This window comes from Pezoporus occidentalis, unplaced genomic scaffold, assembly GCF_034315485.1.
Source record: "Pezoporus occidentalis ecotype Australia unplaced genomic scaffold, CSIRO_AGI_Poc_V1 ctg63, whole genome shotgun sequence".
Taxonomy (NCBI): domain Eukaryota; kingdom Metazoa; phylum Chordata; class Aves; order Psittaciformes; family Psittacidae; genus Pezoporus; species Pezoporus occidentalis.
Genome location: NW_026915977.1, coordinates 1179834 through 1196366, shown reverse-complemented (window position 1 = coordinate 1196366; position 16533 = coordinate 1179834). Strand labels below are relative to the sequence as shown.

At 38.2% G+C, this 16533-nt stretch overlaps 1 protein-coding gene across 2 annotated transcripts in view; it reads right to left on the bottom strand.

Annotated features, from left to right (window-relative positions):
* CTNNA2 (catenin alpha 2) overlaps positions 1 to 16533 on the bottom strand; it is a 440210-nt gene that overhangs the window by 357118 nt on the left and 66559 nt on the right. For both annotated transcript variants that reach the window (XM_062640068.1, XM_062640069.1), the window contains exons 4-6: positions 12670 to 12836; positions 7882 to 8001; positions 5300 to 5566 (exon numbers count right to left, since the gene is read on the bottom strand). In XM_062640068.1, the coding sequence (XP_062496052.1) occupies positions 5300 to 5566; positions 7882 to 8001; positions 12670 to 12836 (554 nt within the window). The remainder of the gene's footprint in view (positions 1 to 5299; positions 5567 to 7881; positions 8002 to 12669; positions 12837 to 16533) is intronic.

Genomic DNA, 16533 nt, shown 5'->3' with positions numbered 1-16533 from the left:
ATCTCATCTGAATCTACCCTCAATGCAAACTCACTTTGAGTTTCTTGCTGCTGAACTACTCACATTCTGCGTGGAAAATTCAGAGGCTGGAGGGAGGGAACAAAAACACACAAAAGTAACACACAGAAGGGGTTGTACTAGACAGGAAAGTGAAGCAGTAACATGGGAGAAAAAGCTTGGCTGTCCCCTTAGAATCATCAGGACCCTGTAAATTCACATTGCTTATTCCTCTCTTGAAAGGTCAGTTCAGCATCCTCAAAGATATTTTTCTACAAACAAGTAAAGTTTTTATGAATACTATAAAATACAACTTTGTGCTGTTTCTCATTATTTTCCTAATGTGTGGAGGATGACCAGTCTGTGGTTTTGCCCTATTAAAGAGAGATCTGAGGAGAGCAGAAAGTGCCAGAAGTTCTCACTGAATAGAATCCTTCTATTGAATAGAAAGATCTTCTGAAGCATAGGGATGCAGCCTGGCTGCCTTCACACTGATTGAGTCAACACCATCCCAGTTTAAAAGCCACTTCAGCTGCTCAAGGGAAAATACCCTGCATTTCATTCAAAGTCATCTATGAAGTTATCTGTATTTGCAACACGTTTATTCAAGTGCACAGTAACACAAGCATTTCTATTTAAATTCAATATGTAACTGCTACTACACAGCAACAGCCATTTGGCTGTCCTTCCCTAGACACTGAAGCTCAACAAGTCCAGCTTCCAGTTGCTGTGTGGGATGTGAGCAATAGTTCTGAAATAGACTCTTATGATTTCAATACTGAAACAATCAAGCTTCAATTCTTATTTTGAAGGTCACATTTTGCCCTTTTATCTCCAGTATCACAAATCACTTCTCTGAAGAACAGATATATAAGGAAATTGAGAATTCCAGAAATATTCTGCAAAATCCATTCTCAGGATGAACATCTGCAACACTTATTTGTCCAAAAAGCAACATTTTACAGGCAGTCGCTTACTGATGTAGCATCTCTTCTGTCCATTACGTTTATGTCACATTTTAACTGCTCTTAATTTTCTTGTCAAAATAAGCCAGCCTTTGCTGTTGCTGTACCCAAGTATTACGTCTTTTCAGTGTCTATGTATTTTTCCCCCTCATTACTTGCTTTCACTCCATATAAAGAGCACTGCATCACTAGCTCTGAAAAAGAGTCCTGAAGGATTATTAATATCTCTGAGAAATACGCTATGATAGTCCATTTATTACGTATGAACTTCATTTTACAGCCTGGAGGACAGTGACCAGTGCCATCAGACACTGTTTTTCATCAGACGTAGTCATCTCCCAAATGGTAGAGTTACAGCCTTCTAAAATTTATTAAAGATTGAGTTATTCTGCCTGGAATATTTTTGTTCAAATCCTTCTTATAACAAAAAAAAATTGGTACATTTTCAATACCTCAGCACCTATCCAAATATAGAAATACCTTAAGCACCAAAAAGCATTGTAACCTCTTCTTTCAGTTCTCAACCAGATCAAATCCTTTATAATCCAAACTGTTTTCATACTCATTTTAGACCCACTGTGATTTTGAAATCAGAGAGTAAAGGGGTGACACACACTGGCACAGCAGTTCAAGATGGATCGACATCGTTGATAAGCAACTTTAAAGGCAAATGGATGTGTGCACGCACAGAGAAGCGACAAATAACTGGAGTCTCAAAATAATGTGTAGTACAGGTTATGTCTGCTTAGCGTGTATTAGAAAAGCAAGCATTATATATATATATATATATATATATATACACATACACACTTTAACAAATTCAATATCATTCTGTTCTATTGATAGATCCAGAACTTGTTAATTTATTATAGACACACACACAAACGCAGAACTCAAGCACAAGGTTGACTAAGCCGTTAGTTGGAAATGGAAAGAAGGGGGTTTGGTCCCTTTTTCCTTTAGATATCTTTTCCTCCCCTTTCTAAGTCAGAAGCTTTATTAATGCTTTTTATCCTTGACTCATAATTTATCGTAGACAATCCAAGCCTTGACCAAACACAGAAATACTCCTTTTTATAGGGCTATGGTGTATGCATAGTAAATAACTTTGTATTCACAAAAGTGTTAAATCTACCCTTACAGCATTGTACAAGAATGAATACACTAATTTTTACCCAGTTTGATGCGTAGGTCCTGTCTCTGGAGCACGTAATGACTATGCGGAGAGTACAGAGGTTACCATATGAATCAATCCCGCAACACTCAGCATGTGGCAACACACAAGTCCCTTGATAACCAGAATGGCCGAGACCTTACCAGGCCAAAACTACTATTTTCTGAGTGAAAACAGAATAGTTTCAGAATTCTCAATACTTTTTTAGCAAGCTTCTCTATGTAACTTGGATAAATTTGGGTGTCTTGAGGGGAGGTCCATGGTGCACCCTCAGTTGCAGTAAAAACCCAGAAACATTTAATGACTGCACAATATATACCAAATTTTACTAATAAATCAATAATAAAACTAGGATTTAAATGATTTAAAATTAAAGCAGGAACATTTAAGTTGAAGGTAAAAAAAAATAACCCAAGGCATTAAATACATATTTTTGCAATCAACTTCAAACAGCAAATCCAATAAGAAACACAATAATGAACTCATTTCTACATAAATTATCTCTGAGAGGAATAAATGACAAAACTTTGCTGTTAGTAACATACATTTTACTTTATACCTCAATGGATAGAGTATGACAAGATGACACCTATTCAAACACAATAGCTGAAACTCAGGATAAGCAGAATAATCACTTATTTACATCTTTGGAGTGAGAAAGTATTCAGATGATTTACACTGCCGATACTTAAAGCATTAAGCCACAGAGGGCTGATTCTGAATGTTGAAATGATAAAGGCTGAGAAGTGTGAAATAGTACAGGAAAACCTGCAAACTTGGTTTTAATATAGAAAAATTATCTCATCCTATAATACCAGGTTTAGTATGCAATTCATACCAAACACATTTATCTCAATCAATATGACTGATACTGTAAAATAAATATACTATGAAGTTATTGTCACTAGAAGTCTTAAACTTCCTTTCCCTTCCTGGAGTAATGCATCACACCAGTATAAAAATCAAACTTGTTTCTCCACCATCTTTTTACACATAACATAGTTTCCTTAGTCTGGTAACCTTTCCTGCTTTCTTGCTTATAAAACATAAGGATAAATTCACAATCATCCCACCATCACAGCTATTAATTTCTGCTTTCCTGGCGTTTAGGGAATGTTGTCTCAGTTGCAAAATTAGGTGTGAATAAATCTCATTCAACAGCTAAGCAGTGAGGCAAAACAGTGAGGCAAAACAGTAAATATTGCTAGAATAAAGATAAAACAAGAGTTTCAATCTTTCCATCCTCATAAGTCAGACAAGAAAGCTTTCATTCAGTTATTTAAAATTAGGAGGAGAAAACTCTCAAAAATGACAAGCTGGTTTTCCACAAGTAGTTGTGAACAGAGCACGATACTATAGATGCACATCTCACATACACGTTCATGATGCCTGCAACATCACATAGAGTGGAAAAGACTTTACCTGTGGAGAAAAATGATGGCCAAATATTCTCTCAAAGAGGAAAAGGACACTATCACATGTCTCGCATAGTCTTCACTGAATTTACTTTCACTAAGCACAACTCCTCTTTGCATTCAACAGCAGCCTTTTCCAGAGAGCAGCAGCAGCAGCATCATCAGTTTGGGACTGAGAAGTCACATGTTGTCAGTTACTGTCTGTCAAACCTCTGCTGTCTGTAACATGCAAAGTCCCCCACAAAAGCCAGAGTAACCAGACCAAAGAGGGGTGTTATTTGCAGGATCTTACCAATAAGGGACATGTGAGCTGAGAAGGCCCTGAAAACCATGCAGAATCCTTAAATCTTGACCCACAACAATTGTACAGGCAAAAAACATATATCTAGAAATAAAGCTATTAAAAAGAAATAAATCTGTATAGCAGATGCAGGCATTGCTGTTTCATTGACTTGAAAAGTGTATGGTGGAGATGAAGTCAACCTCTGCATCCTACAGTTCTGCATGGTTTTACTCTCTTTGCTTGTTGCTTTCTATACCTATCCACACATTTCCTGCTGTTATGATTCCCCTCTAAACCCATTTCCCTTTTGCTATTATTTCTATACTCATTCTCTGCCATTTTTCAGTATGTTACTCAATCCTGAAGCTTCCCTTGTTCATACAATAAAATCCTTGATCGTATGTAGGGGGTCCCAAGAGGTACCGGGTATAAAAGTGTATTGATCCAGTGGGGTAATGGGTTAAAACTGAAACAGCAGAGATTTAGGTTAGATATAAGGAAGAATTTCTTTACTGTGAGGGTGCTGATGCTACCACCTCCAAAATAGACCCAATGACAGTAAGCCACAGATGCAGTGACAAAACACGAGATGAACCACCTGCACTACACCTTCACTTGCAGTGCTAAATACAGCAGAATTGAGTAGCTCCTGATTGTGTTTGACAGATGCTTGTACTGTAATACATGTATTAAAATGAGAAGTACACCATTCCCTCATAATTGTAACAAACCCTTACCCAAAGTCAGAATGAAAGAGGAAAATACGTCCACATACTGTTTGCAATTAAAGTGTGGGGTACTTTCTAAAGAACAGCTCTCAAGTGTGAGATAGAGAAAAATCCTAAGACAGGACTGGCAATGAAAGTAACAGTTCAACACTTAGCTGCTCATAAGTTGCTTAAGCAAAACCGTAACTATTGCTGGAACAGAGACTGCAGCACTTTGCCTGCAGCTGAAGTAACTCTTCAACTGTGTTTGAAAGATGCTTCTTCCATATCTTTGATTAACAGAAATCATGATTCAAGTTGAATGTTAATGTTTCCAGGATGCTCAGCTCCATCACTATATTTTATTGTTATGGCTTCTTGACTTGCCAGACAAACATCATTTTGCCATTCAACTAATCACAGACCTTTGTCAGAGAAGTAAGCTGCCAGATTAATCAGACTTTGAATTAAGAACCACGTAGCTAGATTTTTCAAGGACATTAGGGCAAAAGAGGACTGACCCTCTATCACAGCCACTGCATATGAACACAAATAACTCTTTATAATTCAAGTCCATTAGCACCAACTATTCCTCATTAAAAATAACACAAATCAATGTCTGCACTTTGCCTCTGCAGCCTGAGGAAATGGACCTGAATGAAAAGGGAAATGTGTGTCCTGTTTAAGAACCACTTGGGTAAAAGCACTGCAGATTGCATGGAGAAGCACTTTGTTTTCCATACACTTGTGATACTTACATCAAATTCATTTAATGCAGCAGCAAGCTCTCCAATGCCAGTGTGCCCCTTGTTCTCATCAGTGGGTGAAGTGGCTTGGGCAGCATTGGAGATACCAGCAATTGCTTCTTGTACTTGCTTGAAGACATAGTCTCTGTTGGCCCTCGTGGCTGCAACATCAGGGTGACGGAGGAACGCTTGGGATGCAGTGTACAGCATGGTGGCATTCTTCTTCAGAGCACCTCGAGCTGCAGCCATTTCATCCCTGCAGTGAGGATCTTTCAGTTCCTATATGAAAACACACCATTTTTATAGTTGTAAATGAAAGTTCTCATATTAGAATGTGTATAAGCCTTAAGCATCCATGCAGGAATACCATCCAGTGATTTTGCAGAGATGGAATCAATAACAAAATCTAACATAAAAACCAGGTTGAATGGGGCTTGGAGCAACCTGATCTAGTGGAAGGTGGTCCTGCCCATGCTAGGGGATTGGAAGTAGAAGATCCTTAAGGTCCCTTCCAACCCAAACCATTCTGTGAATCTACGGGAGGTCCCCCACTTACCCAAAAATGTCCATTGTGACTATTAGATTCTGCTTACAATATCTTCTTAACCAAGAGTCTATATGCTTCCATTATTCAAAGACCCACAGAAAATCTATATAAAACATTCAAAACTACTCTTCCTGATTGACTGGATTCAGCCTGCTGATTCCTTAAACATAATGCCAGTGCAAGAAGCCAGTTGCACAAGGGGGTTTGCCATATTTTTATATGTCTTTTTTAAAAAGGTCTACCTTTCATTTTTAAAAATCAAAATACAACTATTACATTGATGAATATGTTTTTATTTATTAGAGATCTAATATGTCTTTTGTTATTTTTAGCCTTTGTTAATGTTTTGCTCCATTCCTCATCTCATTTAGTGTTTGTTTTAATGACACACTTTGTTTCCCCTGACAACAAGCATCAAATAGAGTACAACATTACCAGGATAAGATGACACTGTATTATTATTTAATCCATGAATTTATTTAATTACAGGATATATCAAACTGCCCATGAAAGCCTTTCAAACATTAAGTAAGGTAGTCCTAACACTACTCCTAAGGAGAATATGGAGACCTGAATAGTTATGTTCACAATAGACTCTATAGCAAAAACTAAAGAGCAGCCCAGATATTCTGGATTTAAAGGTTCTAGACATTGACAATTTAAACCACACATGATTGACAGGCAACAGCTTTCAGAGTGAATTAAGTGCCTAAAAACTTTATCAGGCTACAAAACAGAAAAGATACATGAACATGTATGTACATGTAAATACGAGTCCTCATGCTGTCAAGATTTTCCTGTTATATGGAAACCTTACTGGCACTGTAAAAATACACCATAAAAAGAAAATTTTAAAAGCTTTATAACTACAGTTTTCTGTTCTCTTTTCACACCTCCAATAAGCATTTAAGAGACCTATACCTTCATTGGTTTTCATGTTTTTCTCCCCATTATTTGTAGCTATAATTCCACTCAGGATGTTCCTGAACATATCTAATAGAACTGTTCATATAGTGACTAGATTCTACATTTTTAAGTCATTTACTTTCAGTCTAACTCAAAAAAAAAAGTTATATTTTATTAAAAGAATCTTAGAACGGTTTGGTTGGAAGGGACTTTAAAACTCATCCAGTTCCAATCCCCTGCCTTGGTAAGGGACACCTTCCACTAGACCAGGCTGCTCCAAGCCTCATCCAGTCTGACCTTGAGCACTTCCAGGCCCATCTGCATGTGAAGCACAAGTGATGCTGGTTGTTTGATAAGCCTATATAATAACAGACAAGAAATACAATAGCAATACAGAAGTATGTTATCATTACTGTAAAACAGAAATTTGTAAATAGATGGATGACTATGGAAGGCCAGCTTTCTAAATCCACTGTGCTATGCAATACAAAAACAACACACCCCTGAATGACTGGTTGCATTCAAACACAACCAAAGTTGGAGACCTGACATAACTCCACAGTGACAGCACCATCTGGACTCTTACAGAGAACAGCGTTCAGGAGAATATAATCTTTATTGCAAAGTTGTATAATTGCAGGGATTGCATAAATGTTATTGTGACTTTCTGGTCTTTTTTCCATCTGCCTTAGCAATGACAGCAGAGTACTTGCCTTTTTTTAAGTATTTGAAAATTAATAATAATGGTTTTAAGCACAAAGGAGATTTCTGTTCTTCCTGAATTTGAATTATACTACACTACCAGAAAGCTCATGCTTTAACAGCTGTCATAGTGACCTCAAATCAGCATAGGTTAGAATTAAATGGGAATAATCATCAACTGAAAACTCTCCTTAACCTCCCAAATCACTCGCCTTTTCACCCTTCATTCTGGTATTTATTGAAGCCACTAAGAAAATATTCTTAAAGAAACTGCATTTATGAAAAAATTCACCACATTCAACAAAAATCAATGGGATAAAATTAGAGGCCGTGGCACAGCAATTACTTGTTGCACATTTTAAACGACATTTAGATGTGAAATACAAGATCTCTAGAACTGAGACTGACTTTCTCAACCACAGACTTTAAGGGAACTCACCTGCTGTCGTCTCGCAGCAACATAGTTCAGTTTTACCATCTCTTTTCCAAACTCTTTAAAGCGATTTGCTAAGTCTTGCTCATTTGTTGCATTTTTCACTGCTTCTAGTGCTTCCTCCACCTAGAACATAACATATCAACTGTGTTAGCACTTTAATCCGGGTGTACACTTTGATAAAGTCTGTAACTATTCTACCCAACACTCTCTATTATAGGGACCCAATTTAGCTTTCATGTCCATCACTCCAGTGGCTTTATGACAGTCCCACTAACTTTAATTAAGTTTCTTAATAGAGAAGCTGTCTAATAGCCATCCTGCATTACTTTCCATTTACTGTACTTTGGTATCATGTGAAATTAATGTAAAAGGCATAAGTATATTAATTTCCCCAGTCACACTTCTCAGATGAAATACAAATTAAATATCTGTGGGGTTAACAAAAAATAGATTAATACTTTCTTAACATGTGATACAGGGTTTATGGGGAAAGAAAGCAAAGTTATTCATTCTGGACAAGAAATAATGTTTAAGAAGGAAACTTGGTCTTATTGCTAAGATTTAAATTTACCCTGATAAATCCAAAACACTGTATTTTAGTGAAATAAATTAAACAATAGATGCAAACCAGAACATATTTATTGTTTCCTTGTTCTCAGCTCTCAGCTTTCCTTTTTTATTACTTTAAATTTGAGAAAAGAATCTACCAAAGAAAACATAACTGCAGTTACTCAGTCATGCTGTAGCTAACAGGCAAAGTTATAAACCCCCAGTTATACCACCAAGCTCATCTATCAAATCTATTGTGAAACTTTACCTTTTGTACAGCAAGAAAAAATATATCTGAAGGGATAAAATGCTCTTTTCATACAGCAAATAGAGGACATTTTCCTGTAACGAGGTGGGAATTCAAAGTTGTATTTTTCTCCCTCACAAGATAAAAATGCAATTCCAAGCACAAAGATTGAGAAGTGAAAAGCTTCTATTCACATCCTTCTATAGAAAACCTATAGCTTCAATTCATGCGAAAGTGCAAAGACTTTCCACAACATTTTTTTTCCTCATAGAGAAACAGCTAAATGTGATAGGAAATGCAAGAGCAGAAGGTGGCAGCTTTCCCTCCAGATGCTGCTGAGAATCAGAAATTCAGCAGTAGATGGTGTCTTATGAATTCAGAAAGACAGAGTCGTGTGCGGAACCCGCCTTTTCATCATTTGTGCGGCCCTGTGTTTTCCTACAAGCCAGAGAGGATATTTTTCTTTTGAGCTTTTACCTTCTTACTACAGATCTACAAATTACAGGGCAGTAGAGTAGCAAAACTATATATTTCTATTGAAAAATGTAGAATTCAAGCACATAAATCCATCACTGTTATGTTGAAAATCTTGTATCAAGCCAAAGAGTTGCAAGCTACACCTTATTCAGAATCAATTCCCTTCTCTTTTCCTCTTAAAAAGACCAGCAGCTTTTAAAGCTGAACAATCTGACTGCATTAAGCACTAACACAAATTACAAAAGCATCATTCTATTTACTGTTTTGTTCTTGCAGCAAATTCCTTGCAAAAATATCAAAATCCTGCTTTCATATCAAGAAGTGTTGGATTACCTGAAACTTCCATCTTCAATATATTTGCAATATTGAGCACAGGCATGACAAACCTCTAACTTGTTTATGTAAGTCCTGCCAGCTCCCTATTAAGTAAAATTGCTACAGAACCCACTTTGATAATCAGATTTCAAAAGATGCTGATCATACTCTATCGTGTCAGCCCGGGCTCAAGCCCATGAAATTACAAAATGAAGAAACTGGTTATAAGAAGTAGTAGAAAGCCCATGAGCACAAACCTCTATTTTATTACAATTTATACATTCATATTGGAGCAAATTTCCTACCTCAAAACACCAGGACTTCACTCAAGTATACAGATGTGTTTTTCTGATTGACTCCCATGTTCTTCTGATTAACTACCATGTAATTAATTATAATAGACTCATACTTCGGCATAAGCATCGATCACATTCTACATTAGTATATGCCGTGATTATTACACAAGCTTCACCACAATAAACACTACTACTTATTTTAGTAACACAAAAGATAAGCTGAAATGACCAAGTGTCCTTCCAGAAAGCATTTGCGTATATTCACCCTAAAACATTAAATTTCCCATGAAGTCTTTGACACTCTTTCAGTGAAAACTGATTACAGTACATTTCAGTATAAATCAGGCTTCATAACTCCGACACGCAAAATTATTTTAGTTTATTAATTTTATGGTTAAATTACACCGGGCTTCGAATGTTACCTTCAATATGTTAATATAAGGGCTGTGTCTTCATCAGTTTTGTAAAATATAAATACTTTTTTGCCCTAGTAATAGAAATCTGTAACTAGTTTGCCTTATAAAATGGTAAGATAAAAACATTTACACTGTCAACCCTCAGAAATAAATTACACTTTTTAACCTGAAAAAAATAAATTCAAATTTAAAGTTCTTAAGTTGAATTTTCTTGAAAACAACCAGAGATGACTGACTTCTTAGAAACAGAATTCACAATAACATCTGATAAAGGCAGAGATTACAAACCGTGCTACCGTACACTGCCCTTGCAAATCTAGGGTGCAAACTGTGTAAGTAAATACACCCACTCACAGAACGGTATTGGATATTTCTGTTTTACATAATGTACTACACTGCTGCAACAGAAGGAAGAAATCTCAGATGTGAGAACAATATTTCTCATTGCTTGTCAAAGAGCTTGAAATAAAATTAAATCATAGTGTTAGGAAAAAGCTCTTGTTTATAATATTAAAGTGCCTACCCAGCAAAAGATTTTGAATAACACTTGCATGGAGTGTTATAGTGAGGAAAATTAAAAGCATACTTGAGAGACAATGCTTGCACTGCACAAAATAAGAGGCACATGCTGACAACTACAAGAGCAGCACTTTGTTCATTAGAGCAGAGCTCGCTAGAACCTCTGTTGAAAAACCTGCCTTTTTCATTATGGAAACTGTTTTCAAACCATTTAGGTTATCTGCACAGTTTGCAAGTTGAAGGGTTCTCATTGTTTGTTTAGAACACATCATCATTGTACAGTGACATTGTGAAAAAGACATTAAAAAACAATAAAATACTTTTGGGACAGATGCTACAAGGAAGTAAGTCTCCATCTCTTCTGCTGACCTCACACATGCACTCTGCAGGCTTTTAGCAGTTTTTATATAATTTTTTGCAAAACTTGGTTTTATCCTAGAATCATAGATTCATAAAATACTTACAGTTGGAAAGGACCTTAACATCATCCAGCTCCCACCCCCCTGCCATGGACAGGGACACCTCACACTAAACCATCTCTCCCAAGGCTCTGTCCAACCTGGACTTGAACACTGCCAGGGATGGAGCATTCACACCTTCCTTGGGCAACCCATTCCATTACCTCACCACCCTCACAGTAAAGAACTTCTTCCTTACATCCAATCTAAACTTCCCCTGTTCAAGTTTTAACCTGTTACCCCTTGTCCTGTCACTACAGTCCCTAATGAAGAGTCCCTCCCCAGCATCCCTATAGTTCCCCTTCAGGTACTGGAAGGCTGCTATGAGGTCTCCACGCAGCCTTCTCTTCTCCAGGCTGAACAGCCCCAACTTCCTCAGCATGTCTTCATACAGGAGGTGCTCCAGTCCCCTGATCATCCTCGTGGCCTTCTCTGGTCTTGTTCCAACAGTTCCATGTCCTTTTTATGTTGAGGACACCAGAACTGCACACAATGCTCCACGTGAGGTCTCACAAGAGCAGAGTAGAGGGGCAGGATCACCTCCTTCGACCTGCTGGTCACGCTCCTTTTGATGCAGCCCAGGATATGGCTGGCTTCCTAGGCTGCAAGCTCACACTGAAGCTGGCTTATGTTCATTGTCTCATCAACCAACACCCCCAAGTCCTTCTCTGCAGGGCTGCTCTGAATCTCTTTTCTGCCCAACCTGTAGCTGTGCCTGGGATTGCTCCAACCCCAAGGTGTAGGACCTTGCACTTGGCATGGTTAAACTTCATGAGGTTGTTATCAGCCCACCTCACAAGCGTGTCAAGGTCCCTCTGGATGGCATTCCTTCCCTCCATCGTATCAACCAAACCACACAACTTATTTCACTTTGTTTATTTGTTTGTGCAATAAAATTAAAATAGTTCAATACCTATCAAAAAACCTACAAATAATTACATATCCCAGTTTCAAGTGCAAAGTCTTTTAATACTCCTGTATAAGAAAACCATAAATGGTGGCAGCTAAAAGTGAATACAAATCCACACCAAGCTATCTGGCAATCTTTAATTCCTCTTTATTCTATTTTTCATCTTTGATAACTGATTACACTTCTAATACTGTCTCACTCCAAATTAAAGATTCTATCTTTTAAGGCATCCAGAAATCACACAAAGAAATGGAACTGTAGTACCTAAACTCAGCCACAAGATAGCAATACTCTACAAGTACTGAGACACTGGGGATAAGATGTGAGTTAAGTAAATGCATCTCTTCCCGGAAGAAAGCTGCTAACAACAGTACTAGTCCAGTACTTTTTTACTTCAAGACTCCTAATATTAACTTCTGCCAAATTAGAAAAATCAATGAGACTAATGTAGAACTGTGTTATCTCCTACCTCTTTATCAGCGCTGTAATTAAAACCTGTGAAATACAGTGTGAAATATGAACACTGGTATCCATTACCGATTTGTTCCTTATTTTTCTACACACAAACTACTCAAAACTGATACAAGACATTAAAAATACATACGATTTTCAGATGTGACAGAAGCCTCATGACGTCAGCCATATCAGCCAGGATGAGCAAACGGGTGACAGCAGAAAGCAAGGCACGGGCAGCCCGCACCATGGTGCCCCGTTTCACAGAGGAGCAGGGGTCATCAGCAAACTCCGAGGAGGCAATTCTCATTGTTTCTCCTAGAATTGGGAGATAAAGTAATTAAAGAGACGTTTTACACTTGTATTTTTCAAGGAAAGTAAACACAAACTAACCCCGTTAGGTAAAAACTCCATGGCTAAGTTACTGGGTATTGAAATGCTCAGGAGAAATAGCTTATAAAACATGTGCAGCAACTGCCTCAATATTCCCTGCCTTTTCTTCTTTATTACCAAGCTGTTCTTATAGAGCAGGGACCTGTAACAACTAAAAAGGAAACCAAAACACCAAGACAGACTGCTGCGTGCAACCAGTCCAACGTAAGAAAAACAGCAGTGTGTGGTACAGAAATACGGAGGTCACCTGCACTGGTAGGGAGGACAGAGCAGAGCACCCCATCGGTATCATCTCTACAATTCTGCCTTCACACGACATCCTTCTGCTTCAGCTCCTGCTCCCCAGTCTTACTCTGCTCTTCGTGTGGAAGAGTTATCAGTCTTATGAACAGAAGACGTTCCCCTCCCTCCAATCATGGACTTAATGACTCTAACAGTTAACCCAGCACTGAAAGCCCACCAACTAACCCGTGTCCTTAAGTGCCAAATCTACACATCTTTTAAATAACTCCAGGGACGGTGACTCCAGCACTGCCCTGGGCAGCCTGTTCCAGTGCCTGAGCACCCTTTGGGGAAGACATTTATCCAAATATCCAACCTAAACCTCCCCGGGTGCAGCTCACGGCCGTTTCCACTTGTTCAATCATGTGTTACTTGGGAGAAGAGACTGACCCTGACCTCACTCCATTGTGCTTTCAGGTAGGTGTAGAGCACGATAAGGTCCTCCCTGAGCCTTCTCTTCTCCAGACTAAACTCTCCCCGAGTCCCTCAGCCATTCCCCATCACACTTGTGCTCCAGGACCTTCACTAGCTCTGTTGTCCCTCTCTGGCCCCGCTCCAGCAACTCAGTATCTCACAGTGAGGGGCCTAGGACAGAACACAGGATTCAAGGTGCAGCCTCACCAGTGTCCAGTACAGGGGGATGATCACTGCCCTGGTCCTGCTGGACACACTATTACTGATACAGGCCAGGATGCCATTGGCCTTCTTCCCTAGCTGGGCACAAGCTGCTTACGTCCAGCTGTGTCAATCAGCAACCCCAGGTCTTTTTCTACCCGGCAGCTTTCCAGCCACTCTTCCTCAAGCCTGGAGCATTGCATGGTTGTGACTCAAGTGCAGGAGCCAGCACTGAGCCTTGTTGAATCTCAGAATTCCCTTTGTGACCATCACTGCCTTGATTTTACTGCCCAGTCTCCTCTGCACTCTGCCTATTCACCATCTGAAAATGTCCAGATATCCCTACTGCTGCCTCTCTGCGGATGAAGCAAGACACTCTCTCATATAACAAATGAAATATGCTAGTGCCTGGACACGTTATTCCTGTTAAGTTCCAGCACAAGCATTTTATTCAGCATAGCACTTAGTAACTAGATCGAGATTTTTAAGGATGAACTTTACTTCTTTTTAGCTGATGGAAGTATTAAGAAGGAATAAATGGTACTTAGTGCTAGCAGCACTTGAAAACTTCAATTCTGTCTGTAAAGCTGAGATCTAATAGCTTCCAGCTAATAACAGAAATAGTGCTTTTAAAGGAGTAAGATTAGGACTAAGTTGAAATGCAAAAGGAAGACAGGGAGAACCTGAAGAAAATATATGATTAGAGAGAAGGGTGAGACAAGGACAGCACAATGCATTCAGAGTACGCAAGATTCCAATGGCAAAGACCTTGAAATTACAAAGTGGAAACTTCCACCCCTTATATACAGCAAGGAATACATTGCACAAGTAGGCATTAAAGGTTTTTTAAAGTCATAACCATCTTCCAAACATTTGATAATCTAATTTAAGCCAACATAGAACATGAAGCTCAACCAAAAAGGCAAACGTTACATTTACTTACATGGAAATGTGGTTAACATCACAACATCAGATAAAATCTGATATTGAAGACACTCAGCAAGTGAGAAACAAACACCACACCGCTATTAAACTAATAGCTTAATGCAGTGGTAATTAAAAACGAGTGGCATATGTCTTTTCCTTTCATATATGACTCACAGAAGACAGTGAAAGGACTTGTATCATAAGATGTTTCTTTTTTTGTAACCACCAGAAAAGCATTAATATAGCACGCACACCATACAGAAACACTGAACATATACCGATCCAATTGGAAAAGTTCCTTGCAAATAATACGGTTCTAGATGTAGGAAAAGGAACCTGGACCTGCCATTAAAACTCAAATCTAAGTATTTATGCTAATAACTGTACTGAGAGCATTATTGTAGCATCAGAAGTAAAAGCCAACTGATTCTTAATTGTGATGAGAACATCAAGAATTGACTAGAACATAAACTTAATATGAAATGCTGAGGCCCCTAGAAAAAAAATGATTGATTCAAAAGCTTATTAGAAAGTATTTGAGTAAGCCACAGTCTTAAAAACTGTTATGAACTAACAGAACGTTATTCTAAGCAATAGGGAAAACATGCCTTACTATCTACCTTCAGCCTTGTAGGAAATAGGTGATTACACCACTTCTTAACAGTGTCAGCTGAATACTAATGAAGTGAAAATGCATTATCTGCCTTCAAAAGTAAAGAAATGGAAGAAAAAATATGTAGTAATAAAATAGTAATAAAAATAAATAATCATAATTAAGAGATGTACTGTTAATCCAATCTATGAGAAAAACACTTGTGTTAAATTACTTGTAAAGGCTATGGAAACAACCCCATACATAGAAAGGGTGCCTCCCAACCCAAACCATTCTATGATTCTATGAAACCTCTAAACCCGAATTGCAGGAACTCACTGTCTCCATGATCAGGAGCAACCGATGTGTCAAGCTCCAGTGCATGACTCTTGCTCAGAGACAGTTCTAACCAGGATAGACTGTGCCAGGCTGATGGCTCAAGATCCAAGTTAGTGTATCTGCACAGGGCCGCCCTGCAGATAGGCAGCTTTACTACCTTCAGACCTACCTGGGTGTCTCCAACATGTACCATGTTCTGCTGTGTAGGCTTGTAAAAAGTATTTCAAATAAGCCAACCTAGCTATGGAATACAATCCCATCAATGCATTACTTGGAATTCTGTTGGGGCTATGCCTAATTACTGTCTCAGCTTTCCTTATACTGCTAGCCTTTGTTGAAAGAAAGCTCTGTATGCAAATTGCTTGTTTTCGAACTCAAGCATTTTCTAAAGCATCATAAATTTCAGCAGTTTCTATATTTAAGTTTGGTTATTATGACCTTCTTTTCAAAACACAATTTTATTAATTTATATAATAATATTTTACGCCTCCACAGCTGAATCATAGATTCGTAGAATGATTTGGGTTAGAAGGGACCTTAAAGCTCATCCAGTTCCAAGCCCCTATCAAACACGGACACCTTCCACTAGACCAGATTCCTCCAAGCCCCGTACAACCTGGCCTTGAAATAACAGGTTTAATTTTCACCTACCTTGCTACTACACTGCAACCAGGCTGAGAGGCAAACACCATTTCAAATGGGATTTTATATTAACCCAAACTTTGCCACTATTAAAAAATGAAAATAATTCTGTTTAGTTGAGAAACTCAGAAAGAAAGTAATTCTAATGTGAAATCAATGCATATTTACATTGCTTTTAAGAGCATTGTAACAACATTTAAAACACTCCCAAGCCGTATAGCTTCC